This window comes from Symphalangus syndactylus, chromosome 16, assembly GCF_028878055.3.
Source record: "Symphalangus syndactylus isolate Jambi chromosome 16, NHGRI_mSymSyn1-v2.1_pri, whole genome shotgun sequence".
Taxonomy (NCBI): Eukaryota; Metazoa; Chordata; class Mammalia; order Primates; family Hylobatidae; genus Symphalangus; species Symphalangus syndactylus.
Genome location: NC_072438.2, coordinates 15,337,975 through 15,365,051, shown reverse-complemented (window position 1 = coordinate 15,365,051; position 27,077 = coordinate 15,337,975). Strand labels below are relative to the sequence as shown.

The window sequence follows — 27,077 nt, the reverse complement described above, 5'->3', positions numbered from 1 at the left end:
CCAGGCTGGGGTGCAATGGAGTGATCTCGGCTCACTGCAACCTCTGCCTCCCAGGTTCAAGCCATTCTCCTGCCTCAGCCTCCCGAGTAGCTGAGATTACAGCCGCCTGCCACCATGCCCAGCTAATTTTTATATTTTTAGTAGAGATGTGGTTTCACCATGTTGGCCACGCTGGTCTCGAACTCCTGACCTCAGATGATCCGCCCGCTTCGGCCTCCCAAAGTGCTGGGATTACAGGAGTGAGCCACCACACCCGGCCTCCAGAGAGAATTCTTTTAAAGCCTGTGTGTCTGCCCATTCAGGGCTTGAGCGTGCAGGCTGTGAGTCAGACTGGTATCAGACTGGTGTCTGAATTCTGGTGCTACCACAGACAAGAATGGTATGCGCCTTGGCTTGTGCCTCAGTTTCCTCTCCTGTAAAATGGCTGCTTCATCAAAGGGTCATTCTGAGGACCCATGAGATGATGCATGGCCAGGGCTTGGCCAGGGCCTGCACCCACGTCAGCTGGGCCGTATGTTAGGAAGCCACAGAGCTGGTGTCTGAACCCCAGTCTGTTGGTCTCCAAAGTCAGGGTCCCAGCCCCATGCTGCTGCTGTGTCTATGGGGAGCACTAGCTGGGGTGGCCAGAGGTTGATGCCTGACCTACCTTGCCCTTCGCCCCAATCGCCCCCCTGGGGATGTTTCTGTCTGCAGAATTACTACCCCATGGTTCAGTCGGCCTTCATGGAGGATGGCAAAAGCAGGCTTGTGTTGCTGTCGGAGCGGGCACATGGCATCTCCAGCCAAGGGAACGGGCAGGTGGAGGTAGGAGCCACAGTCTGTCCCGCAGGAGGCACGGTCTGTCTCGCAGCCCCCCACAGGCATGCCCAGGTGCAAGCTGGGCCTCTCGGACAATGCCTTCCCGCAGGTCATGCTCCACCGGCGGCTGTGGAACAACTTCGACTGGGACCTGGGCTACAACCTCACGCTGAACGACACCTCAGTCGTCCACCCAGTGCTCTGGCTTCTGCTGGGATCCTGGTCCCTCACCACTGCTCTACACCAGAGGAGCGCAGTGGCGCTGCAGCACAGGCCCGTGGTGCTGTTCGGAGACCTGGCCGGTAAAGGGGCCCCCTTTCAGAGTAACATCATCACTGCCCCAGCACCAGCCAGGCCAGGGCGGGCCTTGGGAGGGGCCTGTGCCCTCATGAATCTGGGCAGCTTTTGAGCAGGAAGCGACCTCAGGGACCTCTAGCCCAAGCCCCTCATTTAACAGATGGGCAAACTGAGGGCAAACAGCGGCTTACTTAAGATCATACCACTAGTAGGTACAGAGCTGGGACTCACCCATTTCACCATATGCCTCTTCCCTGTGTCTTCTCCATTTTCTTCTCTGATGTATCTTTTCCTTTCTTAATATGACATTATGTCACCATGTCACTTTAGGTCTGGAGGCTTAGCATTTGAAAGACTGGTTTGTTAGCTGGGCATGGTGGCACATGCCTGTAATCCCAGCTACTCGGGAGACTGAGGCAGGAGAATCGCTTGAACCCGGGAGGCAGAGGTTGCAGGGAGATGAGATTGCACCGTTGCACCCCAGCCTGGGTGGCAGAGTGAGACTCTGTCTCAAAAGTAAAAATAAAAGACAAGTTTGGTCTGAATCTAGGTGTGCCGTCACCAGGTGGGGGTATTTCTAATCTATAGTCTAACCTGAAGGACTTATTCTGTACCTCCACTGACGTTTCTGTAGATCAGATCAACAACCATGTAGTTCTGTGTCTCTATAAAGTAGCAGAACATGAGAAACATTAAACAATGATTACATTTAAAGATGGTCTTCTGGAGCTGTAAGACCTAGATACAATTTGCTGCCATTCTCACTAATCCTTAAACTCTTTTCTTTTTCTACTAACCTATGGAGGTTTTGATTAGCGTGTGCTTTTAAGGTTCTCCCGGCTTTGGTTTTAGAGCCAGAACCTTCCCAGGGCAGTAGCAAGCAGATAGGCTGTCCCTCACCCATGCAACAAGCATATACCGAGCACTTGCAATGTGTCTGTGCCATGCACTGGAGACGCAGAAGAGCAGCCCCTGACCCAAGAGAGTGTTCCTGGGCTGCTGGACAGGCGAGGCGTGCTCGTATACAGCCAGGATTCAGGGTGGAGAAGGAGCCATGCCATAGAGGGTCTGGTGTTTCTTGGGTGTGGAGGAGTGTGAGACCACAGCTGGGAGGTCCAGGGGGTGTCAATTAAGGTTCTTTGGAAGTAACGGAGCCTGAAGGGGCAGCTGTTTGGGCAAAGCCCGGAGAAGCTCGTGGAATCTAAGGAGGAACTGGACACAAAGTCCAGAGAGGTATGGGGCAGGGCAGCTCTGGGCCTCTCAGGAGCAGAGGCTCACAGCCATGTCTCCCAGGACTGCCATTGAGCCACCTCTGGTTCCCATACTTCAGATTCCCAGAAGAGGAAATCTGATTGGCTTAGCAGGGTCAGGTTCTGCTCCCAGACCAGTCAGTGGTTCCTTCTGGGTAGCTGGGGCTTTTCCTGCAAAGGGAGATGAGGCCGTGTCTGAGAAAGCCCCATGGCTGTTGTCAGCTCCATCCCCCCTGGCCTCGCTCTGGTCTCTGTTGGCTGCAAGTAAGGGAAACCCAACTTGAACTAGCTGAGCCCCCAAGGAGAGTGTATGGTGAGGCCCACATAACCAAGGGAAGGGCAGGGTGTAATTGGGCCTCAGGGCCTGGAGCCCTCGTGAGGCTGTCCCTGTTCATCTCTCACCTGCACTTCTGTCTGCAGACGCTCCTTCACCTCCCACCTGGATGTGAATCTGAACAGCTCTGGGGCTGCTCTCAAAGAACAGCTCTGTCCGCCCCACTCAAAAGGACCTAAGACCTGGACTTTACAGTTCCGAGTGCAAAAGTAGGGAAAGATTCTGATTGGTCCTACTGGGGTCAGGTGACCCATGCCTGGACCAATCAGCATGGCCTGGGGTATTGAAAGAAGATGGTAGCTCCAGCTGAACATCTATACTTGGAAGGAGTAGGGGCCGAGGTGCCTTCTGAGCAGAGAGACCAGTAGATGACAAAACAGGGGTGGAACTGGCATCCCAGATCTTGAGTAGAAAACAGGGTTCTGGCTGGACACAGTGGCTCACACTTGTAATCCTAGCACTTTGGGAGGCCAAGGCGGGAGGATCACTTAAGCCCAGGAGTTTAAGACTAGCCTGTGAGACCCTGTCTCTACAAAAAAAATTTTAAAAATTGGCCAGGGTGGTGGCCCATAGTCCCAGCTACTTGGGAGGCTGAGGTGGGAGGATAGTTTGAGCTCAGGAGTTTGAGACTGCAGTGAGCTGTGATTGCACCACTACACTCTGGCCTGGGTGACAGAGCAAGTCCCAGGAAGGAAGGAAGGGAGGGAGGGAGGAAGGAAGGGAGGGAGGGAGAGAGGGAGGGAGGGAACGGAAGGGGAAGGGAACGGAAGGGAGGGGAGGGGAGGGAAAAGAAAAGAGGGAGGGACAGAAGGAAAGAAGGAGGGAAGGAAGAAAGGAAAAGGAAGGGAGAGAGAAAAGAGGGCTGTGCATGAACTTGCCTTGTTATCTTGAATAAGCTTTGTGCCCTCTGGGCTTTCTTTCCTCGTCTCTAGTTTGAGATGGCTAGGCTGAGGAGAGTCAGGGTCCTCCCAGCTCTTAAGCTCTATGGTCTGAGCAAAGGCAGAGAAGTGGAAGCCTGGGGAGTTGGGAGCACAGACACTTCGGGCTGGTGCGGGATAAGCTACCCACAAGGATGCATGGGAGGTGGCTGGCAGGGGCAGGAGCATATAATGTGCAGAGCTCTGAGTGCCAGGAAGAGGAGTTGAGCCCCAAACCCTCTCCTGACTCTGTCCATCTGCCTTGCAGGGACTGCGCTGAAGCTCCCAGGACCCCAGCAGCAAGAGGCCGTGACGCTGCCCCCAAATCTTCACCTGCAGATCCTGAGCATCCCTGGCTGGCGCTACAGCTCTAACCACACGGAGCACACTCAGAATCTCCGGAAAGGTGAGGCAGGTGCCCTGGGGTCTCAGACCCACTCCCTCCCTGAGTCAAACAGGCCGCTGGGCCCACCACCAGACAGGGGCTCACCTTGGAGCTATCATGGCTCTGCAAGGTCACCTGGTCCCTAATCTGGCACATGGGGAGAGTGAGGCCCAGGGAGAGTCAGTGATCAGTCACTTGGCAAGCTGGAGGTGAGGCGGGCCTGGCCCCCAGCCCTGTGACCCCAGCCCATTCTGAATGGATCCGTCTCAGCCCGCCCCCACCCAACTGAGACTAAGGAACTAGTTAAAGTCCCCCTGACCCTCAGGGGTACCTGCCAGTCCTGTTTCTTCCAGGGAGACCTCCTGGAGCCCCCAAACACCCAAATTCCCACCCATCCTCCGAGCTCAGGCAGCCTAACTCTTGGGAGCTTCCACTCACTCATTCAACAGCATGTCTCATGCCAGGCTCCAGGGAATGAGCAGTGACCAAGGTGGGCAAGGTCCTGGCTCTCTGAGCACTTGGTCTAGAGCGGAAGCAGTTAAGTCACCAGGCAGTAATGACAAGGACAAGAGGAATCCCCCTGCACAGCATGATGGGGAGAGCTCCCCGAGGAGGCGACACCTGCTGGGAACCGACTTGTCCTGTGGCCAGAGCCCCAGCTGCACCTTCTCTGCCCCCTCTACACCATGAGCAGCAGAAAGGCAGGGTGGGACTGTGCCTCGGCCATCCTCAGGTCCCCAAGGCCTGGCACACCTGCAGAATTAAGAATAGGAGGAAAAGGGTGGGGCGCAGTGGCTCACACCTGGAATCCCAGCACTTAGGGAATCCGAGGCAAGCGGATTGCTTGAGCCCAGGAGTTTAAGACCAGCCTAGGCAGCATAGGAAGACCCTGTCCCTATAAAAATAAAAATAGAAAAGTTCTCTGGTCATGGGGGCATGTGCCTGAGCCTGCTTTCCCAGGCACCTGCAGCCCCCTTGTGAAATGGGATCCCTCACCATTCCTGCTGTGCGGGACACAGGAGGCCTTCCCTGACTTTGGAGCTGGAAGCCCTCACCACCACACCAGGAGATGTGGAAGCACTTTCACAAACCTCTTGGCTTTTGTGATCTTGGGCAGCCATTCCCCTCTGCCATTCTGAAAACCAGCTAACCCATACCCCCATGATAGCTTCTTAAAAATGGGCCAGGCGTGGTGGCTCACATCTGTAATGCCAGCACTTTGGGAGGCCGAGGTAGCAGGATGACTTCAGGCCAGGAGTTCGAGACCAGCCTGGGCAACATAGCTAGACTCTGTCTCTACAAAAAATTAAAAAAATAGCCAGGTGTGGTGATGCTTGCCTGTGGGCCCAGCTACTCAGGAGGCTGAGGTGAGAGGATCACTTGAGGCCAGGAGTTCAAGGCTGCAGTGAGCTGTGATCATGCTACAGCACTCCAGCCTGGGCAACAGAGCAATACCCTGTCTCTAAAAAAATTTCTTTTATTTGAGACAGAGTCTCACTCTGTTGCCCACACTGGAGTGCAATGGTGCGACCTTGGCTCACTGCAAACTCCACCACCCAGGTTCAAGCAGTTCTCCTACCTCAGCCTCCTAAGTAGCTGGGATTACAGGCACCCACCACCATGCCCAGCTAATTTTTGTATTTTTAATAGAGACAGGGTTTCACTGTGTTGGCCAGGCTGGTCTCGAACTCCTGACAGCAAGCAATCCGCCCTCCTTGGCCTCCCAAAGTGCTGGGATTACAGGTGTGAGCCACCACACACTGCCAAATTTTTATTTTTAATACTGATGCCTCAGTTCTAATCCCAGACAGATTGACTCAGTCAGTTTTGAGGCATAGCTGCAGAGCTGAGGTTCTACCAGCCAGAGTTTAGGAAGCACCTGTGTTAACCATGTCCTCTTTCCAGGACCTTGAACTCAGTGCTTTTCCTCTGAGCCTCGGTCTTCCCATCTGTAAAACGGGAGCAATGGCAGTGAGCCTTTCTGAGTGGGAAGGTCAGGGATGGGACAGGAGATCACACACATCACATGGCAAATGACAGCATTATATCAGTCAGGGCGGCTGGTGTATGCTGCAGTAACAAAGAGCCCCGAACGCCCACGGTCTTAACAGTATATATTCATTTCTCCCCCATGCTGTGCATCCAGTGGGGTTAGCAGGAAGGTTTTTCTTGCTGTGGCCACCACGCCCCCAACTGACGGAGTTTGTATTGCAGCACGTGCTTCCTCACTCACCAAGGCAGGAAAAAGCTTCTGCCAGGAAGTACTGCGTCACTTCAGCTCACTTTGCGTTGGCCACAGAGGCCATGCAGCCTCCCCTGACTTCAAAGGGGGCAGGGTAGGAGAGACTGGAGTATTTGAGGACATGCCCCCGTATGCCCACAGCAGTGGACGAGGATGGAAACATTGCAGCTGGTGTCATGGTGGGCAGCCTTACAGACGGCTAGACCTGGGTGGGAATCCTCCCTCTGCCGCGCACTAGCTGTATGCCTTGGGCACATGACTGCCCCTCTCTGAGCCTTGGTTTCCTTGTCGAGTGGGGGCCATGTCAGCTGTCTCACAGGGAGTGTATTAGTCTGTTCTCATGCTGCTCATAAAGATATACCCAAGACTGGGTAGTTTGTGAAGAAAAAAGGTTTAATGGACTCACAGTTCCACGTGGCTGGGGAGGCCTCACAATCATGGCAGAAGGCAAATGAGGAGCAAAGGCATGTCTTACATGGCAGCAGGCAAGAAAGCGTGTGCAGGGGAACTGCCCTTTACAAAATCATCAGATCTCATGAGACTTATCACTGTCACAAGAACAGCACAGGAAAGACTCATCCCCATGATTCAATTACCTCCCATCAGGTCCCTCCCACAACATATGGACGTTATGGGACCTACAATTCAAGATGAGATTTGGGTGGGGACGCAGCCAAACCATATTGAGGAGGTTAAGAATAGGAAATGGAGCTGAGTGTGTAAAGCAGCAGTTATAGACTGGGGGCATTGGGGTTGGTTGATGAGGGTCTTCACTGCCACCTTCCTTCTGTCCCCAAAGGCCATCGAGGGGAAACCCAGGCTGACCTCCGCCGTGTCCTCCTGCGGCTCCACCACCTGTATGAAGTGGGCGAGGACCCAGTCCTGTCTCAGCCAGTGACAGTGAATCTGGAGGTGAACTTCCCCACCCCCATCCAGACCATAAGCCAGGGAAGCAGACCTTAGGTGAAGCCCCAAGAAAGTGCCTTGGCAAAGAGATCCATGACAATGTCCTCCCAAATGGACGCTGGTATGGGCCCCGCTCCGCCCTTCTTTGTGGTCTTCTGGGTTTGTCAGGTATTACAACTGGCCTGTTTTTTAGAGTTTTTTGTGTGTGCGTGAGACAGGATCTCACTGTTGCCCAGTCTGGAGTGCAGTGGTACAATCTCAGCTCACTGCAACCTCCACCTCCCTGGCTCAGGTGATCCTCCTACCTCAACCTCCCAAGTAGCCGGGACCACAGGGGCACGCCACCACTCTGGCTAATTTTGTTTTTTTTTTTGAGATAGAGTTTCGCTCTTGTCCCCCAGGCTGGAGTGCAATGGGGCGCTCTCGGCTTACCACAACCTCCATCTCCCAGGTTCAAGTGATTCTCCTGCCTCAGCCTCCTGAGTAGCTGGGATTACAGGCATGAGCCACCATGCCTGGCTAATTTTTTTGTACTTTTAGTAGAGACAAGGTTTCTCCATGTTGGTCAGGCTGATCACAAACTCCTGACCTCAGGTGATCCACCCGCCTCAGCCTCGCAAAGTGCTGGGATTACAGGCATGAGCCACCACGCCTGGCCTAATTTTTCTATTTTAGTAGAGACAGGGTCTTGCTGTGTTGCCCAGGCTGGTCTCGAACTCCTGGCCTCAAGCAATCTGCCTGTCTCAGCCTCCTGAAGTGCTGGGATTACAGGCATGAGTGGCCTGTGTTTTATTTATTTCTTATTTATTCTGTAGTAAAACTTAAAACATGTACATCATCTGTGTAATCCAAAAACAAAACAGATTCCCCATAGAGTTGCTTTGAAAGGTGACTTAGAGTCAGACAATCCAGGGTCCACACCCAGGCCCCTCTACGGGGGCATCTCAGGCACCCCATGCCTCTGGGCCTCAGTTTCCCCCCCATGTAAAATGGGGCGAGGTGAGAGTTCTTTGCCCAGAAGGTTGTTGAGAGACTCTGACACTAAGGGGCCTCGTGCAGTGTCAGGGCCCCCAGGCCTCGTCCCCTTCCAGGCTCCCGTCTTGGCTGATGTTACCCTCTGAGCTCCACTATCAGGCGAGGTTTCTACCACCTGGCCTGCCCACGTCCCCTCCCCAGAAGGTGCGACCTGAGCCGCCTCATTTCTTCCCCAGTTTGCATTCTTTCTGTTTCATTTCCTGCTCATTGAGAATTTCTGTGAATCTCTGTGTTTCTGCCTTGGGTCTCCTTCGACATCTGAGTCTTCAGGGGAATCCAGAGAAGCCCCAGTACCTTTTCGCCATGATGTATTCCTGGGCCCCCCACCTCCTCCTTCATGATCCTCACCACGGAGGATCCTTTCCTCACAGTCCCTGGCCTGCCTGAGAGCAGGTCCAGGCCATGGGGGGTATCAGCATCCAGCACGGGGCCAGCCTGCCCTGGGGAGCAAGGAGGCCGGCATGGGTCCTGGAAGTTGGCCATCTTATGCTCCCCCGTTTCACAGATGGAAGCACCAAGGCCCTGAGAGGAGGAGACGGTTGGGATGGACACCATGACTCCCTGCCCGATGTGGACGGTGGTGGGGTGGAAAGACCATTGAGTTAGGAACGCAGTTAGTTTGGCTGAAAGTCACAAAACACCTAACAGATGTGCTTGGAACAGAGGACAGAGTGTTTTCTCACCGAATGAGCATGTCCAGATGGACCCCTAGCACTGTCACTGTGGGCCCGGTCACTGTCGTCTTCCCGCCATCGCCAGCACACTGGCTCTTGTTTTTGCCGTCTGCTTGTTTGCAGTAACAAGATGGCACAGGCCTCCCTCATGAGCAAATTTCAAGGCAGGGTGGGGCTGGGCGGTAGTGGCCAGAAAGGTCTTGCCCTAGAGTGGCTCTCTCTCCCTCCGTCAGCGCACGGAAGCTTCTCCAAGAACCACCCCCACCCCTCCTGCTCCACAGACTTTTCCAGACCCCTAAGGTCCTCCTGCCTCCCCTAGTTGTAAGGGAGGCTGGGACAAGGCCTATTGGGAAAGGGGGACAGGGTAACTCTGGCTGGCTTCCTCCCTGGACCAGGCATGGGGCCACCTGAGCAACGTGGGGAGAGGAGGACTCCACGTGGGGCGGGCAGCTCAAAATGCCACACCTCCCAGGCTGCTCCTGTAGCTCAGCCACCTGGTGAAGCATGCACTTCCCGCTTCAGTGTCCTCATCTGTAAAGTACACGGCCAGCCCTGTCCTCGCAGATTTGCTGTGAGAAGCAGATGAAGGAGCTGTGTCAGGCACCAGGGCAGGACCTGGGCTCCTGAGGACACCGAGTTCGTGGTGTCTCCGCCCTGCTGCTGTCTTGGTTCTCTGCTCAGATCTGGAACTTGGTGCAGCTCACCCTCCCTCTGCTCCTCTCCCTGCAGGCTGTGCTGCAGGCGCTGGGGTCCGTGGTGGCAGTGGAGGAGCGCTCGCTCACAGGGACCTGGGATGTGAGCATGCTGCAGCGCTGGAGCTGGAGGCCGGGGCCTGGCCGCCGCAGAGGTTTGGGGACCCCCGCTTCAGCTCCCTACCCAGGACTCCCAGCCAGGCTCAGGAGCTGGTCAGACCGGGTGCACATCCAACCATCTGCCTGTCCCGGCCTATGCGACCTTGCGAGGCTGCTTTCCTGCTCTGAACCCGCAGCCCTCCCAAATCTACCACAGTCGGTTAAGAAAGGCTTTGGGTTAGTCTCTGCCTGCCAGGGCTCCACACAGGCGTGTGTGTGCACTTGTACGTGTGCACATGCAGACCACACGCCCTGCCTGTGCCCTGGGTGAGAGCTAGGGGCCCAGGGGCTTCTGCCCACCTTGGCCCTGCTGACCTCAGCCCATCAGCCAGTCCGTGCCTCATACAGCATGTGCCACTGTGAGCTCCTGCACTCCAGGCAGCTTCCAGCCTCCAGTCCCTGTCCGCACCATGCCCTCTGCCTGGGACACACAGGTCCCATTCATTCTGGCCAGCACCTGCTCAAGCTCCCCAGAGTCGCCAACCAGGCCAAGTGCCTCCTCCACTCTCCTGGCCCCGGGGGTTTCTTCTGTCCTGTGCAGCTCCTGTTGTCCACTATACACAGCATGGTGGCGGGTGCATGGTGCATGCTCAGTTGGTGGCGGGAGGAAGGAAGGGAGGGACAGAGGGAGGGAGGGAGGGAAGATGATGGTTGGAAAGAAGGAAGGAAGATGGATGAGTGATAGATAAGTGAACGGCTCCCTCCCAAGATCGAAGCCCAACCCCAGGGCATGTCTTCAGGGGAGTGTGGTGAGGCAAGGGCAGACTCACCAGATGGTCTCAGAAAGCTCTTGGGCTTTGAGGGCAACACCCATGAGGAAGTGAGGTCACTAGGGCCAGGACCAACTTATGAATTGCCCTCGAGGTGGGCAGAAATGCAAGAGACCCACAGGAGTCCTGGCAGAAGGGGGTGCCACAGGCCATTGCCACAGTGGGAGCCATAGCAGACTGTAGCCAGGTGCAGCGTGGTGAGAGGGAGGCTGGGAGCCACAGCAGACTGTAGACAGGTGCAGGGGGGTGAGAGGGAGGCTGGGAGCCACAGCAGACGGTAGACAGGTACAGCAGGGTAAGAGGGAGACTGGGAGCCGCAGCAGACGGTAGACAGGTGCAGGGGGGTGAGAGGGAGACTGGAAGCCACGGCAGACTGTAGACAGGTGCAGGGGGTGAGAGGGAGGCTGGGAGGAGGCATCCCGGGCCACACTGGACAGATCACCTGTGTTCCCCTAGGTGACAGCACCTCTCCCTCGAGGCCACCAGGCGGCCCCATCATCACCATCCACCCAAAGGAAATCCGGACGTTCTTCATTCACTTTCAACAGCAGTGAGCCCTGGGCAGATGCCCCGGCCCCAGGACTTCCCCCAGGAACTCCATGTAACAGAACTGACCCAGGACAGGGAAAAGCAGCGTGGAGGGACGGAACTAGGGAGTCAGCTGCTCATCTGCAGGCTAATGGCAGGAAATGGTCATATTTGGGGTTTTGTCCCTAATTTTTTTTAAATAAAAATTACATTACAAGATCCAGGTTCTTCCCCTCCCACACTCAATCAAGCCAGCCCTCTCCTCTGCTGTCACATAAAGGATATTTGGCACGCTCACGCGTCATTCATTCACAAAAGACAAACCTAGGATGTTCTGCCTGAGGCAGAGCACAAGACCCACAGCAGCACCGAAGCGCATCTACTGTCCGGGCCCTGCCAGGCTTGCCCAGGCTGCCGGTGGTAACTGTGGACCTACTGCATGCCGCGTGTTTTCAAGACTCATCCCATGCTGGCAACAGCCTTGCAAGGGGCTTGGCTCTGCCACAGGGCAAGAGAGGAAGTTGTAGCGCTGAGCTGGAGTTCCAGCCCCAGATGTCCACCTGTGCCTCGGCACCGCCTGTCGAGCAGAGAAGGCACAACAGCCGTCAGAGTCCAGGAAGAGATGAAACCACACAGCAGGGATGTCCAATATCAGAACTATTAATATCAATAAAAGTGTAACCTTCCAAGGTCTATGCCCAAGAGAATTGAAAACATCCATCCACACAACACCTGTGCTCCCGCGTTCATAGCAGCATTACTCAAAAGTCAAACGGTAGCAACAACCCAAATGTCCATCCACAGATGAATTAAGACATGAAATGTGTTCTGTCCATACAATGGAATATTATTTGGCCATAAAAAGGAAGGAAATTCTGACACATGCCACAGCCTGGGTGAATCCTACAAACATTATGCTAAGTGAAAGAAGCCAGACACAAAAGGCCACATATTGTGTGATTCTGTTTACGTGAAATGTCCAGAATAGGCAAATCTGTGTATAAGAGACAAAGCACATTGGTGGTTGCCAGGGACTGGAGGAAGAGAGAAGAGGCATGACAGCTAACAGGGACAGGGTTTCTTTGGAAGATGATGAAATTGTGGAATTAGCGATGATGGTTGCACAACTTTGTGAATATACTAGAAACCAATGAATTATTAACTTTGGAAGATGAATGTTATGGTCTGTGAATTATATCTCAATTTTAAAACTTTTTTTTTTCCCGAGACAGAGTCTCACTCTGTCGCCCGGGCTGGAGTGCGGTGTCACAATCTCAGCTCACTGCAACCTGCACCTCCCGGGTTCAAGCAATTCTCCAGCCTCTGCCTCCCGAGTAGCTGGTACTACAGATGCACCATTGCGTCAGCTAATTTTTGTATTTTTAGTAGAGACGGGGTTTCACCATGTTGGCCAGGCTGATCTCGAACTCCTGACCTCAGGTGATCTGCCTGCCTCGGCCTCCCAAAGTGCCAGGATTACAGGCGTGAGCCACTGTGCCCAGCCTAAACCGTTTTAAAGAGTAAACTGTGAGATGTAGGAAATTATATGGTCCTCTAGGGCTGAAGGAAAGTACCCAGAAAGGACCAGCTTGGAAGGAGTCACACCTCTTTGGACAACGTGCAGTTTAGCCACATTCTCTGGTTTGGCCAGGCAGGAGCTGGGCTGGAGTTGCTGACCAAGCAATAGGCCACCCCTGTGAGGTGGGGTCAGGTGAGCAGCCACCAGTGGCATGGATGTGCAGTGGGAGGTTGAGGCACAAGGAGTAAGGCAGGAGCCCTTTAGAGCATGTGGGCTGCATGGGGCTTGGTTTCTGTGTTAAGAAGACTATGGAGGCTGGGCACAGTCGTTCATGCCTTAATCCCAGCACTTTGGGAGGCCAAAGCAGCCGGATCATTGGAGGTCAGTGGTTCAAGACCAGGCTGGCCAACATGGTGAAACCCCATCTCTACTAAAAATACAGTTAGCCGGGCATGGTGGCGTGCACCTGTAGTCCCAGCTACTCAGGAGGCTGAGGCAGGAGAATCAATCACTTGAACCTGGGGAGGTGGAGGAGACCTCCACCTCTGCACTCCAGCCTGGGTGACAAGAGCGAGACTCCGTCTCGAAAAAAAAAAAAGGAAGACTATGGAGGCCAGGCGTGGTGGTTCATGCCTGAAATCCCAACACGCTGGGAGCCCTAGGCGGAAGGATCGCTTGAGCCCAGGTGCTCCAGACTGGCCTGGGCAGTATAGTGAGACCCCATCTCTACAAAAACTATTTTTTAGACGAGCATGGTGGTGTGCACCTGTGGTCCCAGCTACTCTAGGGGCTGAGGTGGGAGGATCACTTGAGCCCGGGAGGTCGAGGCTTCAGTGAGCCATGATCATGCCACTAACTCCAACCAGGGTAACAGAGCAAGACCCTGTCTCAGAAAAAATAAAGAAGACTATGGAAATGTTATCCCCAGCGCTGCCAGGCTGTAGAAAACTCATGTGCACCGCAAGTACCATCACCCATGCTGACCATCCCCGTCCAGAACAGAAACAGCAGGAGGGCCACTTCCTCCTGCGGTCCCTCCAGCACCCAGCACCCTCAACTGGGAGGAGCGAGAATATAGATGACAGGGGAAAACCCACCCACAATAGACAGAATATTGGCTAAAATCTAACATCCTTTTGTTGTTTTGTTGTTATTTTATTTTTTTAGACACAGGGTCTTGCTCTGTCACCCAGGTGGGAGTGCAGTGGCACTATCATAGCTCACTGGAACCTCTTAACTCCTGGGCTCAAGCAGTCCTCCCATCCCACCCTCCCAAGCAGCTGGGACTACAAGCGTGAGTCACTACACCCAACTAATTTTTAAAATGTTTGTGGAGACGCGGTCTCACTATGTTGCCCAAGCTGGTCTTGAACTCCTCAAGTGCTCCTCCCACCTCGGCCTCCCAAAGTGCTGGGATTATAGGCTCCAGCCACCGTGAACGGCCTGTTGTTTTTTTTTTTTTTTTTTTACAAACAACCACCACCAAACTCCCAATTAACTATGTTGCTCACCGATAATCCCAATAAAAACCCCAAGAGGTTTATTGTGGAACTTGACAGGATGATTCTGGGGCTAGGTACAGTGGTTCGTGCCTGTAATCCCAGCACTTTGGGAGGCCGAGGTGGGTGGATCACTAGAGGCCAGGAGTTCAAGACCAGGCTGGCCAACATAGTGAAACCCCCTCTCTAAAAAAATACAAAAATTAGCCAGGCTTGGTGGCAGACGACTGTAATGCCAGCACTTTGGGAGGCTGAGGCGGGCTGATCACCTATGGTTAGGAGTTCGAGACCAGCCTGACCAATATGGAGAAACCCCGTCTCTACTAAACATACAAAATTAGCCGGGCATGGTGGTGGGCACCTGTAATCCCAGCTACCCAGAAGGCTGAGGCAGGAGAATCTCTTGAACCCAGAAGGCAGAGATTGCAGTGAGTTGAGATCATGCCACTGCACTCCAGCCTGGGCAATGAGCGAAACTCTGTCTCAAAAAAAAAAACCACACATACACACACAAAAGTGCACATCTTCGTCGTTTGGGCTGCTGTCATAGAATACCGTACACTGAGTGGCTTATCAACAACAGGAATTTATTTCTCCCAATTCTGGATGCTGGGAGTCCAAGGTGCCAGCAGATTCGGTGTCTGGGGAGGGCCTGTTTCCTGGTTTATAGATGGTGCCGTCTTGCTCCATCCTCACATGGCAGAAGGGGCAAGGCAGCTCTCTGGGCTCCGTTTCTAGGAGGGTGCTAATACAACAGTACTGAGTCTACCTTAAAGAAAAATTTTGTTTGCTTGAGTATAATTACAGCTTTGCTTAAGCTTACAGACTATTCATTAAAAACAGCCTCAGGGAAAGAGGACCTTCAGCAGAGATAAGAAAGAAGTGCACTGACCAGCAATCCTGGAAGCAGCTAGCCACAGGTTTCCACCCACCAGATGAGAATAGTTGGGCCGAGGTCGAGGCAGGAAGATCACATTAAGTCCAAAAGTTTGAGACCAGCCTGGGCAAAATAGGGAGACCCGTCTCTACAAATAGTAACAAAATTTAACTGGGTGTGGCACACGTCTGTAGTCCCAGCTACTTAGGAGGCTGAGGTGGAAGGATCCCCTGAGCCCGGGAAGTCAAGGCTGCAATGAGCCATGCCTGGGCAACAGAGCGAGACTGTCCAAAAAAAAAAACAAAAGTAAGACTAGTCTGGCTGGTCTGGTGCAGCCAGCACTTTGGGAGGCTGAAGGGGACAGATCACTTGAGCCCAGGAGTTGGAGGCCAGCCTGGGCAACTTGGTAAAACCCAATCTCTAAAAAAAAATTAAAAATTAGCCAGGCTTGATGGTGCATGCCTTTAGTCCCAGCTACTGTTGAGGGTGAGGTGGGAGGATCACCTGAACCTGGGGAGGTCAAGGCTGCAATAAGCGGTGATCATGCTACTGCACTCCAGCCTGGGCAACACAATGAGACTCTGTCTCAAAAAAAAAAAAAAAAAAAAAAAATAGCTGTACCTGCAAAAGGTCACAAGACGTCCCCCCAAGACAGCAATCATAACTGCCTGCCTGAGACTGCACACATAGCTGCCATTCCACAAGAATGCTTTGATCATCATTTGCACTTCCCCAGATTTCCCTTAAAAACATCCATCTGGAGACACAACTTGGAGAGGTGATCATTGAACACAAGAGTTCACTGTCCCCGCCCCCACCTCCGGAGTTGCTGGCTTCTCAAATAAAGCTACCTTTCCTTTTACCAAAACTTGTCTCTCGCATGTCAGCGAGTGAGTGGCCTGAACCCGAGTTCAGTTACACTAATCCCCACGATCTAATCACCTCCCAACATCCCCACCTCCTAATACCATCACCTGGGGGATTAGAGTTCAGCATATGAATTTAGGAGGACAAAAACATTCAGAACAAACAAAGAGCTCAGAAGCTGGACCCTGCACATGGAACCTGATAGAAGAGAGATGGGGCCGGGCGCGGTGGCTCACGCCTGTAATCCCAGCATTTTGGGAGGTCGAGGCAGGCGAATCATCTGAGGTTGGGAGTTCGGGACTAGCCTGACCAACATGGAGAAACCCTGTCTCTACTAAAAATACAAAATTAGCCAGGTGTGGTGGTGCATGCCTGTAATCCCAGCTACTCAGGAAGGCTGAGGCAGGAGAATTGCTTGAACCCGGGAGGCGGAGGTTGCAATGAGACAAGATCATACCATTGCACTCTAGCCTGGGCAACAAGAGCGAAACTCGGTCTCAAAAAAAAAAAAAAGAGGCCGGGCGTGGTGGCTCACGCCTGTAATGCCAGCACTTTGGGAGGCCGAGGCGGGCGGATCACGAGGTCGGGAGATCGAGACCATCCTGACTAACATGGTGAAACCCCGTCTCTACTAAAAATACAAAAAATTAGCCAGGTGTGGTGGCAGGCGCCTGTAGTCCCAGCTACTCAGGAGGCTGAGGCAGGAGAATGGTGTGAACCCAGGAAGCGGAGGTTGCAGTGAGCCGAGATCACGCCACTGCACTCCAGCCTGGGCAAAAGAGCAAGACTCCATCTCAAAAAAAAAAATTGGCCCAGTGTAATGGTGCACGCCTGTAGCCCCAGCTACTCGGGAGGCTGAGGCAAGAGAACTGCTTGAACCCGGGAGGCAGAGGTTGCAGTGAGCCGAGAGAGAACGCACCACGGCACTCCAGCTTGGGTGAGAGAGTGAGACTGTCTCAAAAAAAAAAAAGAAAAGAATCATGTTCATGTGCACAAGAACATGTAAGACTGTTCAGTGGCATTGTTCATGATAGCTGTAAATTAAAACCATTCATAGGCCCCTTACCAGTGCTTGGATAAATAGAGGCTGGTTTATTTGTACAAGAGAATACTACAGAGCAGCAGGTCTCAAAGTGCGGCCCCCACACCAGTAGTGCCAGCATCACTTGGGGAGTTGTTAGAAACACAAAGTCTCAGGTCTTATCCCAGATCAAATAAATCAGAAACTCTAGGGGTGGGCCCTGGAACATGTGTTTTAACAAGTTTCCTGGGTTTTTCTGATGCACACTCAATTTTAACACTCACTGCCATAGAGCAATCAAAATGAGTGAACTATCCTTACCTGCATCAACACAGGTGAATCTCAGATAGAGAGACAGAGGTGATAGATAGATGATAGATAGATAGTTAGATGATAGATAGATGTTAGATACATAGATGATAGATAGGTGATAGATTATATTGAGCAAAAGCAGCAATATACAAATGAATATAATTCTATATAAAGTTCAAAAGTGGGAAAGACTATACCATATTCTTTATGATTGCATTCCTAGTGGATAAAACAACAAAGAAAGCGAAGAAATGACTAGCCAAGGCTGGGTACAGTGACTCTGTCCTGTAATTTTAGCACTTTGGGAGGCTAAGGTGGCAGATCACTTGAGCCCAGGAGTTCAAGACCAGCCTAAGCAACATGGCAAAACCCCATTGCTACAAAAAAAAATAAACAACAGGTTGTGGTGGCACATGCCTGTAGTCCCAGCTACTCAGGAAGTTCAGGCAGGAGGATTGCTTGAACCTGGGAGATTGAGGCTGCAGTGAGCTGAGATCATGCCACTGCACTCCAGCCTGGGTGACAGAGAAAGATCCTGTTTCCAAAAAAAAGAAAGAAAGAAAGAAGAGAAGCGAAGGGAGGGGAGGAGCAGGGAGGGGCGGAGAAGGGAGGGAAGGGGAGGGGCAGGAGGGGCGGGGAAGGGAGGGGAGGAGAGAGAATGGCAGGACAGGGCAGGGCAGGGCAGGGCAACTAGAAGTCACAAGAGGGGTTACCTCCGGTGGGGCGAGGGAGATCTGGGTTAAGAAGGAACACACCTGGATTTCTAGGTGTGGCATGGTCTTATTTCCAGACTTAGTTGATTGTTAACATGTGAGTTTCTTTAAAATTATTCATAGGTGAAATTATATTGTATACACATATATATATAATGTTTCTACTCATATTCTCTCATATATATGTGATATACGTGGTAAATGCACATGTATATATGAGAATATAATGTTATATATATGTTATTTTCACCAAAAATATTTAAAATATTTAAAAGAAAAATGCAAAAATGTGAAATATATAAATGGAAAAAGATAAAACAAGTCCAAATTCACATCTTATATCTAACAGCTCTTTTTATATAATCCAGACTGTACTTAGCTCAAACTGGCTTAAACAATATAAGGATGTTTTTGGTTGTGGCAGGGCTAGTTAGCTTTCTGCTGGCATCCATTCTTCCCCTCCATGATATAAATGATAGTTTTAGCTGAGAAGTGGCTTCCCAGACAGGGTCCACATTCCCCAGCTTTCCTGACATCCAAAGGGAGCATATGAATCCTTCTCACTAAGGTAATGAAAGAGAATGCCTCTGACCATTCCAACACCCCAGCTAAGACCCCAGACATGTGAGTGAGACCTTTTTGGGTTTTTCAACCATTCCAGGTAGCAGCTCAACCCAGCAGAGTGAGTGACTCTAGGTGATAAACTATACATGAAGCAGAAGAACCAACCAGCTGAGCCCTGCCCAAACTCCTAACCCACAGAATTGTGACAAATAATTGTTATGGTGCTAAGTAAGTACCATAAGATTTGGGCTAGGTGTGGTGGCTCACACCTGTAATCCCAACACTTTGGGAGGCTAATGTGGGAGGATCACTTGAGCCCAGGAGTTCAAGACTAGCCTGGGCAACATGGTGGGACCTTGTCTCTTAAAAAAAAAAAAAAAATTAGGCAGACATGGTGGTGCACACCTGCAGTCTCAGATGCTCAGGATGCTGAAGTGGGAGGATCACTTGAGCCTGGGAGGTCAAGGCTGCAGTGAGCCATGATCATGCCATTCCACTCCAGCCTGGGCAACAGACTGAGACCTGTCTCAATAAAAAAAAAGATTTGGGGTGTCATGAACACAGCACTAGATAACTGATATATATAACTTCTTTGTAAGTCGTATTTATCATTACACAATGCTCGTTTCATATTTTAACCTTAAATTCTGCTTTATTCCTTACTTTTTATACATTCCTTGTCACTTCATTACAGTTGTGTTTCTTATATATCACACATACCTTGATTTTAGGTTCCTTTTGCTTTTTTTGTTCTTTTTTGTTTGTTTTTTGTTTTTTGTGTTTTTTTTGAGACAGAGTCTCGCTCTGCTGTCCAGGCTGGAGTGCAGTGGTGCCATCTTGGCTCACTGCAAGCTCTGCCTCCTGGGTTCATGCCATTCTCCTGCCTCAGTCTCCTAAGTAGCTAGGACTAGAGGCACCTGCCACCACATCCGGCTAATTTTTGGTATTTTTAGTAGAGATGGGGTTTCACCATGTTAGCCAGAATGGTCTCGATCTCCTGACCTTGTGATCCGCCTGCCTCGGCCTCCCAAAGTGCTGGGATTACAGGCATGAACCGCTGTGCCCAGCCATGATTGCATTTTATTAAATATTTGTTCTCTTTTCTATTTATAGTGCATTTTACTTCATTGTTTTCTCTCCTCATTTTCCCTTTTCTTTTCAATTTTCCAGAGTCCTATTTTATTCTCTTTTTTCTCATTACTTTGAAAGTTCTACTAGTCTTTTCAATTTTTCTAGTAGTTTTGTTCTGGATTGTTTTTGGCATAATAATTATAAATAAGCCTCTATTTCCTTTCTGGAATAACAAAATAAAATAATCGTTATCCTTCACCACCACAAAGATGGCTTTGTTGCCCGCTCTCCTTCCTCTTTCTCCCATAGCAAGATAAAATCTTTGGACCGTGTGTATATTCCCACTCTTCCCATCCATTTATAACTTCAGGCTTTGGTTTTGTCAAGCTGTTCAAGTCTCTGAAGAAGCAGCAAAACAGAAAGTGGAGGAAGCATGGCAGTTTACGCACCTCGGGCCCACAGCAAGCAAAGGGCAAAGAAGAGGAAGCCGGTCTGCTTATGACTTCTCTAGGGATGGACATTAGCTATTAGGCTCTTCAGGCTGATATAACAAATTACCCCAGACTGGATGGCTTAGACAACAAACATTTATTTCTCATAGTTCCTGAGCCCAGAAAGTCCAAGGGCAAGGTGCCAGCAGATCTGGAGGCTGGTGAGGACTGTCTTCCTGGTTTGCAAATGGCCATCTTTAAACTGAGTGGTTAATTTGATGAGATCTGCTTACCCTGCTTGCTTTAGGTCACTTGCTTTTTGTTATTTTTTCCTCCCTTCTTCCATGAAGCTGAAGGCCACAGTAGCTGAAGTATGCATCACTGAATGCTAAAACTTACTGACTACTTTATTTTTTAGTTCACTTTTTAAGAAACAGGATCTCACTCTGTTGCCTAGGCTGGAGTGCAGTGGTATGATCACAGCTCACTGAAACCTCAAACTCCTGAGCTCAAGCAAACCTCCCACCCTGGTCCCACAAAGTGCTGAGGTTACAGGCATGAGCCACTGCACCTGACCTTCACTGGCTACTTTATAGATAACATTTGTAGGTCACCATAGTAATGGTTGCTTCAGTTATTTTTCAGGAACTTGGGCCAGCTCCTGTCCAGTTCAAACCAGCTGAGACCACCAACTCTTCAACTGGGCCTGCGCAAGTGCCTGAGAGGTGGCCTTTGGACATCAGAGAGCCAAATACTCCACCCTCAAATCATGCTAACACCACCATTTTCTGTACATATGTCCTATGAAATGTCATGAACCCTGACTACACTTGTGCAAAATGAATCTGTTACTTCATTTTTCCCCACTGCCAATCATCTTTCCCCAAGCCTTAAACCACCCCACTTCTCTAACCCATAAATATCCCTAAGCCTTATTTTCAGAGAAGTGGATTTGAGAACTGTTTTCCCACATCTTCACCTGGTGCCCTTGAGAATAAGCCTCTTTTCTTTTGCAGAACCCATGTCACAGTGATTGATTTACTGCACATGGGCAGAACAGACCTGGACCTGGCCAGTAACAGTCTTCTTGTTGTAGCCTCACATGGCAGAAAGTAGAGAGTAAGACCTCTTGCATCTTTTCTTACAAGGCACTAATCCTGTGATAGGTACCCCACCCTCATGACCAAATCTAACCCTGATCACCACCCAAAGGCCTCATCTCCAAATACCATCTCATTAGTGGTTAGGATTTCAACATAAGAACTTGCAGGGGACACAAACATTCAGTCCATAGCACCAGGCTTCTCCCCATCTCAGGCGGTGGCACAGCTCAGCCTCTGCATCTGCTCCCAGGACCAGCGATGTTGAACAGGTGCCCCTAGTAGGCAAGACAGATGAGTCCCAAAATTGGGGCTGAGCCCAGGAGGGTTCTTGACTTTACCCAGAAAAGAATTTCAGGGCAAGCCGGTGGTGTTAGCAACTTTTATTGAAGTGGCAGAGTACAACAGCAGCAGAGGTATCACTCTTTGGCAGAGCAGGGTTGCCCATAGCCAATGTGCCCAGAGTGGCAACTCAGAGGCAGTTCCACAGTCATATTTATACCCACTTTTTTTTTTTCGGGCAGATTTTCATTCTGTCACCCAGGCTGGAATGCAGTGGCAAAATCTCAGCTCAGTGCAACCTCCACCTCCTGGGTTCAAGCGATTCTCCTGCCTCAGCCTCCCCAGTAGCTGGAATTACAGGCTCGTGCTACCACACCCAGTTAATTTTTATATTTTTGGTAGAGATGTGTTTTCGCCATGCTGGCTAGGCTGGTCTCAAAACTCCTGACCTCAGGTGATCCGCTCGCCTCGGCCTCCCAAAGTGCTGGAATTACAAGTAGGAGCCACCGTGCCCGGCCTATACCCACTTTTAATTATGTGCAAATTAAGGGGGGAGATTATGCAGAAATTTCTAGAAATAGAGTGGCAACTTCTGGGTCATAAGGCTGTTGTCATGGAAAGTGGCAGTAATGTCCAGGTGTTGTCAGTGGGCATGTATTCTGTAGAGGTGCTTTTACCTCTTCCCCTGTTTAGCTAGTCCTCAGACTGGTCTGATGTCTGAGCCCTGTCTTCAGAGTCCTGCCTCCTGCCGCCTCACTAGGACTACAGGTGTGCAGGCAGCTCTAATCCTTCCCCAGAGGCCGCCCAGGTGTCCAGGGGCTGTGCTGTCTCTGGGAATCTCTAAAGGCCACTCTGTGCCCCAAGCCTCTCACACTGGGCCCTCAGCATCATGTCCCCTCCCAAGAGGGAACAAAACAATCCCTTCTCTGCTCTACTCTGCAGAATTTACAGCTGAGCCATAGGACTGGGAGTTCCAATTCTTCCCCCATGTCGCCCTGCCTTTCATCACTTGGTCCAGGACAAACTGTTCTCCAATTTCCAGCCTGGGGAAAAGCAAGTTCTGCCTCATGGCAGCATTTACCAGCTGAAACGCCCTGGTTTTGTTTGCACCTGTGTTTGTTCTCAGGCTACAGCTAATGATGCCCTGGGGCTGCCCACAGTCAAACTGGTTTGCAAAATTGCATCTTTGACTTCAACAATTTCTAAAGAATCTCTAAATTTATAAATAATTTACTCAAGAGAAAGAAAAATGAATCCAGACAAACTCTGCAATGCACCAAAGAAATGGAATCTACGTAGAGATTGCACTATAGATGAATGAGGCAAAAACAGGAAACCATTGCAATATTGGAGGCGGGAGTTGGTGGATGTGCATAAAGTCCTGGTCCCAGCCTTACAGAATGCTCACTCTTCTCAAGCACACACACACAGTGTGCTGCAATTGCCCAGGCCGAAATTTTTACAAATTTCAGAGAATCACTATCAAACCGAACTCCATCTCCAAGAAGAATACAATTAAGTTAGAGATCAGTAATAGAAGAGCATAAACAGCTCTAATGTGGTTGAAATTTTTAAAACATAGTTTTGGGGGTTTTTTTGGTTTTTTGCTTTTTTGAGACAGAGTTTCACTCTTGTTGCCCAGGCTGGAGCGCAGTGGCACGATCTCGGCTCACTGCAACCTCCACCTCCTGGGTTCAAGCGATTCTCCTGCCTCAGCCTCCTGAGTAGCTGGGATTACAGGTGCCCATCACCACGCCTGGCTAATTTTTGTATTTTTAGTAGAGACGGAGTTTTGCCATGTTGGCCAAGCTGGCCTCAAACTCCTGTGATCTGCCTGCCTCGGCCTCCCAAAGTGCTGAGATTACGGGCGTGAGTGACTCACACTGTGCCTGGCCAAAACACAGTTCTAATAATTTATGGATCAAAAAATCATAATTGGAATAAAAGTACACTTAGAACTAAATAATGAAAATACCAATATCAAAAGTTGTGTGATGCAGCTAAGTCATGCTTGATGGGAATTTAAGATCTTAAATGCTACGTTAGAAAAAAAGAAACCATTAATGAGTTGAGTTTCACCTAAGAAAATTTTTAAAAAGCACAGAATAAATCAAAGAAAGTAGAAAGGAGATAATAAAGATAAGAACAGAAATTAATAAAAGAGACTGGGCGTGGTGGCTCACTCCTGTAATCCCAACACTTTGGGAGGCCGAGGCAGGTGGATTGCTTGAGGTCAGGAGTTCAGGACCAGCCAGGCCAACATGGCAAAACCCCATCTCTACTAAAAATACAAAAATTAGTTGGGTGTGGTGGTGGGCGCCTGTAATCCCAGCTACAGGAGGCTGAAGCAGAAGAACTGCTTGAACCCGGAAGGCAGAGGTTGCAGTGAGCCGAGATTGCACCACTGCACTCCAGCCTGGGCAACACAGTGAAACTCCGTTTCAAAAAAAAAAAGAAAAAAGAAAAAGAAATTCAAAAGAAATAAATAAAAGAGAAAACAAAGAAACGCTAGCTCATCAATCCCCAGATGCATGTTGTACACCTGGCATTTCTGCCCTGCACAAGAACACCTGGAGGAGTGGGGCCCAATCTTACCTCATCCCAGGGAAGAGGTGCTGTTTTTGAACTCATCCACCATTTGGGAGCCATTTGGTTTTTTGGTGGGTTTATTTCCTCTCATTTAAATAGCAGTTTAAAGCAGTTTTGGGTTCACAGCAGAAAGTATAGAGAGCTCCCATACAACTTCTTTCCCCCCACCTGCATACCCTCCCCTTCCCACCAACATCTCCCACACAGTGGTAAGTTTGTTGCAACTGATGCACCCACATTAATGCATCATAATCACCTGAAGTCCTTAGTTTACATAAGTGCTCACTCTTGGTGCTGTACATTCTATGGGTTTGGATGAATGTATGATGACATGTGTCTATCATTACGGTATCACACAGAGTAGTTTCACCACTGCTCTAAAAATCCTGTGGCCCCCCGCCATTCATCCCTCCCAATCCACTCAGATCTTTTTACCATCTCCAAAGTTTTACCTTTCCTATAGAATGTCATACAGTTGGAATTATACAATATGGAGTCTTTTCAGATTGACATCACTTAAATAATATGCATTTTAGTTTCCTCCATGTCTTTTCATGGCTTGATGACACATTTCTTTTTAATGCTGATTAATATTCCACTGTCTGGATGTACCACAGTTTTTGTATCCATTCACCTATGGAAGGACATCTAGATTGCTTCCAACTTTTGCTAACTACATTTAAAGCTGGTAGACACGTCCACCTGCAGATTTCTTTGTGAGCTTAAGTTTCCAGCTCATTTGGATAAATACCAAGGAATGTGATTGCTGGATCCTATCGTAAGAATATGGTTTAGTTTTGTAAGAAACTAACAAACTGTCTTCCAAAATGGCAGTATAATTTTGCATTCCCACGAGCAAGGAATAAAAGTTCCTGTTGATCCAAGTCCTCAACAGCACTTGGTGTCGTAGGTGTTCTGGATTTTGACTATTCTAATAGGTGCTTAGTAGTATCTCATTTTTGTTTGAGTCACTTATTTTTATTCATATAAAAAATGTATGAGCTAGCTGTCTCTGATATGTCAAGTGTGAACCCCAAATATCTAAGACATGCATCAGTCAATTAAGAAAGTTTATTTTGCCAAGGTTAAGGACACACACCCATGACATGGCCTCAGGAGGTCCTGATGACATGTGCCCAAGGTGGCTGGGGTACAGCTTGGTTTTATATATTTTAGGGAGACACGGGATATCAATCAATATATGTAAGATGTACATTGGTTTGGTCTAGACAGGCCAGACAACTTGAAGCAGGGCAGGGGCTTCCAGTTAATAGGTAGATAAGAGACAAACAGTTGCATTCTTTTGAGTTTCTGATTGGCCTTTCCAAAGGAGGCAGTCAGAGATGCATCTATCTCAGTGAGCAGACGGGTGGCTCTGAGTTCTGTCATTTGTCCACAAGGAATTTCCTTGTGAGGGAGGTATGTAGCATTTTAATCTTAGTAGCTATCTTTTTTAGGAATAGAATGTGAGGCAGGTTTGCCTGACGTAGTTCCCAGCTTGACTTTCCCCTTTGGTTTACTGATTTTCGGGTCCCAAGATTTATTTTCCTTTCACACAAGTAAGCCCAAAAGTTGGGTTTTTACAAGAGCAACCAAAATATTAAGAACCTGAGAAAAGTCAAAACAAAACATATACTTTCGTTTCTCTGAATCCTTAATTCTGCTATAGTCAAAACTGTGATGTGTCCCTTTAACTGGAAAATGGAAGCCAAATCCATGGGATTTATGCAAGCTGGATTTCTGAAAAGTTTATTGATGTTTGGGAATGGGACAACAAGCTAGGAAATTAACGTATCTCTCCTCATTCTGTGTTGAGCGGATGTTAAGGCAAATTTACCAATATGAGCCAAGCTCTGGCCAGGGTGTTAGGGCATTAGGGCCACAAAGCTAAGACCCCAAAGAACCCAGGATCCAGTGGAAGGGCCCAGAGGCTGTGGACAGCACCTTGCACCACACACTGAACATGGGTCTGCTGGGGCCTCAGGACGGAGCAGCCAGGCTCCACCTTGGGGTGTGGGGAGGCCAGTTTGGTGAAAAGACACCCAGACCCTTCTGACTGTTATCCAACGAAGAAGGAAAACTACTTTTTAAAAAGGCAGAAAGGGCCAGGAGCTCGGCTCATGCCTGTAATCTCTGCACTTTGGGAGGCCCGAAGTGGAAGGATCACTTGAGGCCAGAAGTTCAAGGCTGCAGTGAGCCATGATCCCACCACTGGACTCCAGCCTGGGTGACAGAGCAAGACCCTGCCTCAAAAAAAAAAAAAAAACTTTTTAAATAATAGTAAGTAAATAAGGCCCGGTGCAGTGGCTCACGCCTGTAATCCCAGCACTTTGGGAGGCCGAGGTGGGTGGATCACGAAGTCAGGAGATCGAGACCATCCTGGCTAACATGGTGAAACCCCGTCTCTACTAAAAATACAAAAAATTAGCCGGGTGCGGTGGCGGGCGCCTGTAGTCCCAGCTACTTGGGAGGCTGAGGCAGGAGAATGGCGTGAACCCGGGAGGCGGAGTTTGCAGTGAGCCGAGATCGCGCCACTGCACTCCAGCCTGGGCGATAGAGCGAGACTGTCTCAAAAAAAAAAAAAAAAAAAAAAAAAAGTAAATAAAACAGCCGAGGGGACTCAGGTCTCCTTGCGTGAAAGGAAGGGGCATAAGCGTCCACCTGGGGTCGCTGCATTATCACGTAGGATCCTCCTCTTCTAGTGTGGAAGGCCCTTTTTAATTTTCATTTATATTTTATTTATTTATTTTGCGACAGAGTCTCACTCTGATGCACAGGCTGGAGAGCAGTGGCGAGATATGGGCTCACTGCAACCTCCGCCTCCCGTTTTCAAACGATTGTCTCAGCCGCCAAGCAGCTGGGATTACACGCGTGCAACACGACGCCCGGCTAATTTTTGTATTTTTGGTAGAGACGAGGTCTCGCCATGTTGGCTAGGCTGGTCTCGAACTCCTTACCTCAAGCCATCCACCCACCTCGCCTCCCAACGTGCTGAGATTACAGGCGTGAGCCAACGCGCCTGGGAAGTGTGGGAGGCCATTTTTAAAAATGTAAACTCGCGTGCTCAAGAAGCCCACTAGGAGGGAAACACCCAGAAGAGGCCACCCTCCAAACACAGGGTAAAACAGGGGTGACGCACAGAGGTAACGGGAAAGCAAGAACGAGCGAGAGCGTACGGTCTCGTACCTGCGCGTGCCTGCGTGCGCGTCCGTGCAGCCGCGACGGCGCCGCCGGCGTCTCTCTTT

The 27,077-nt window shown here is 50.2% G+C and overlaps 1 protein-coding gene across 3 annotated transcripts in view; it reads left to right on the top strand.

The window, feature by feature from the left end:
• The window catches only part of MAN2B2 (mannosidase alpha class 2B member 2), a 48,779-nt gene extending 37,099 nt beyond the window's left edge, over positions 1–11,680 (top strand). For 2 of the 3 annotated variants that reach the window (XM_055245706.2, XM_055245708.2), the window contains exons 14-19: positions 694–804; positions 908–1,100; positions 3,865–4,002; positions 7,023–7,135; positions 9,568–9,685; positions 10,916–11,680. In XM_055245706.2, the coding sequence (XP_055101681.2) occupies positions 694–804; positions 908–1,100; positions 3,865–4,002; positions 7,023–7,135; positions 9,568–9,685; positions 10,916–11,013 (771 nt within the window). In that variant the 3' untranslated portion in view covers positions 11,014–11,680. The remainder of the gene's footprint in view (positions 1–693; positions 805–907; positions 1,101–3,864; positions 4,003–7,022; positions 7,136–9,567; positions 9,686–10,915) is intronic. The other variant, XM_063619724.1, reaches the window with a different exon arrangement.
• Positions 11,681–27,077: the final 15,397 nt, after the last annotated feature.